Consider the following 2,169-nt stretch of genomic DNA (forward strand, 5'->3'; position numbering starts at 1 on the left):
GGGGGGGGCGGGGCGGGGCGGGGCGGGGAGCAGCGCGCGGACGGCGCGTGCGCCCGCACTCAGCCAATCGCGAGCCTGCCTTGCGACTTCCGCTGAAAGTCTTCCCTCCGCGGGTCTCTTTTTTCAGCCTTGTTGTTTCCCTCCGGCGAGTCTGCGTCAGGGACGAGTTTCCGTTTCCGGCGGTGTCCACGCGGGACTGACGAGGAGTACAGTCGTGAGCCTGGTAGCCCCCGCGGTGTTGGGGAGGCGGGCGGCGGCGGGGTCCTTGAGGTGAGGCTGGACCTCTGGGAGCATCGTGGGTCGCGCGCTTGGTAATGGCTCCCCTCGGTCCTTCCGGACAGTCTGTGCTCCCCAGGAGTGCCTCATGCGCTGGGCAGACCTGGTTCGCATCTGCTGGAGAGGTGCTCCGAGGCCGTTGGGCAGTGACGAAGAGAATTCGTGCAGAGCCGGAACGGGGAGGGATGGCGGCAGGGACAGGTCGTTTCATGGCGGGGTAATCGAAGCAGGTGCCTTAGACTTGAACTGGATCTGTTGACTCCAGATGGTGCGTTTCCCACCAGAGAGACGGACAGACAGAGGGAGAAGCAGCACACGTTCAAAATTAAAATATGGTAGAGAAGAAAAGTGATTTTTCCGATATCACATAGCCATTTAGTTTCAAAGCATCCTTAGAGCCCAACTCTACTAACTCCCGGCCAGTATTCCTTGACATTATGCTGATAGATAAGGACTTTTCCGTTTCCGCTGGTGTGTGTGTGTCTGTGGGATACCTCTGACTGACCTGCCTGCCCCAGGAGCACCCTGTGCAGCCTTTCGATGTGGCCTTTACAGTAGGGCACAGAAGATGCTAGTTTGGATTTCCTCCACTAGTCAGATCATAGTTGTAGCCATCTCCTGGGACAGTGCCTAGTGCGTCACAGGCAGGCGCAAATACTTATTGAACTGAAATTAATTCAGTACCTTAATTAAATGGAAAGGCTCACGCCCCCCCCCCATTTTTTTAAAAACCAAGCTGTCAGATTATATGAAGCCTGATTGCCTAAAAAACTCACTAATCCAGTAGTTCCCACTTTGTGGGCCATGGATTTTCGCGATGCCCAGACACCATTGTAAGAATCTGCAAATCCATGTGGTCTCTAGGCATCACCCAGAACCAATCATATCTCACACTCGTAGATGTTACTGTTTTTCAAATGTAGATGACTATTGTGGTTTAGAAGTGTTTAGAAGTTTTACAGAGTCAACAGGTACTGAAAGTAATACTGCTGTCATGGTGGATGGTCATTAAAATATTTAAAATGTTTTGTTTGAAATTTAAGTTTTAGTTTAAGAAACCACTTCATTAGTCTAGTTGATATTAAATAAAATAAAAACTTTATTTTTTCAGTTTCCCTGGGTGCATTTTAAGTTCTCAGTAGCCACATGTGTCTAATGGCTCCTGTATTGAATAGTACAGACGTAGAATATTGTCATTATCACAGAAATGGACAGTGCTGATGTTGACACATAAGATGAACTAAAAAGTAAATTAAGCATAAAAAGTAATTTTAGCAGAGATAACTTACCTACTTTATAGCATAATAGAGAGAAATGGAATTGGGGATATTAAGTGGTTTCTATCCCTGTTGGGTGAGCAAATACATTCTCTCTTTATAAAGAAATAAATTAAATTTACTCTTTTTCCCTGGGTGTTGCCAGGATTGTAAAATGCTTCCTCTGCCACCCCACCCCCACCACATTCTTGCAGGTTAGAGTTATTTGTGAATTGGTAAATAGCCACTATGGAGACTAAGGACCAGAAGAAGCACAGAAAGAAAAACAGTGGGCCTAAAGCTGAGAAGAAAAAAAAACGGCATCTGCAGAATCTCCAACTTGGAGATGAAGAAGATGCCCGGAAGAGAAATCCCAAAGCTTTTGCAGTTCAGTCTGCTGTGCGAATGGCTCGATCCTTTCACAGGTATGTTTAGCTGGAGTCTGGTGGTTCTTCCATTTATTCTTGTTAAATGGTAGGAGCCTCTCACAGATGACATTTGAATTTATGAATCTAGTCCAGCTCTGAAGGACATGGAGATACATGCCATGTGGTTTCTGGTAAAATATGAGAAGCTGTTCCCATAGAAGCTGCCTTTCCTCCAGCATCTGTACACTGGTTAGCGTTTTTTTTTTTTT

General features: G+C 46.7%; 1 protein-coding gene across 1 annotated transcript in view; it reads left to right on the plus strand.

Moving 5' to 3' along the window:
• The first annotated feature begins 1,778 nt into the window (after nt 1-1,778).
• BMS1 (BMS1 ribosome biogenesis factor) overlaps nt 1,779-2,169 on the plus strand; it is a 21,255-nt gene continuing 20,864 nt past the window's right edge. The window contains exon 1 of the mRNA XM_008588314.1: nt 1,779-1,957. Coding sequence (XP_008586536.1) covers nt 1,782-1,957 — 176 coding nt within the window. The 5' untranslated portion in view covers nt 1,779-1,781. The remainder of the gene's footprint in view (nt 1,958-2,169) is intronic.

This window comes from Galeopterus variegatus, unplaced genomic scaffold (assembly GCF_000696425.1).
Source record: "Galeopterus variegatus unplaced genomic scaffold, G_variegatus-3.0.2 Scaffold4771, whole genome shotgun sequence".
Taxonomy (NCBI): Eukaryota; Metazoa; Chordata; class Mammalia; order Dermoptera; family Cynocephalidae; genus Galeopterus; species Galeopterus variegatus.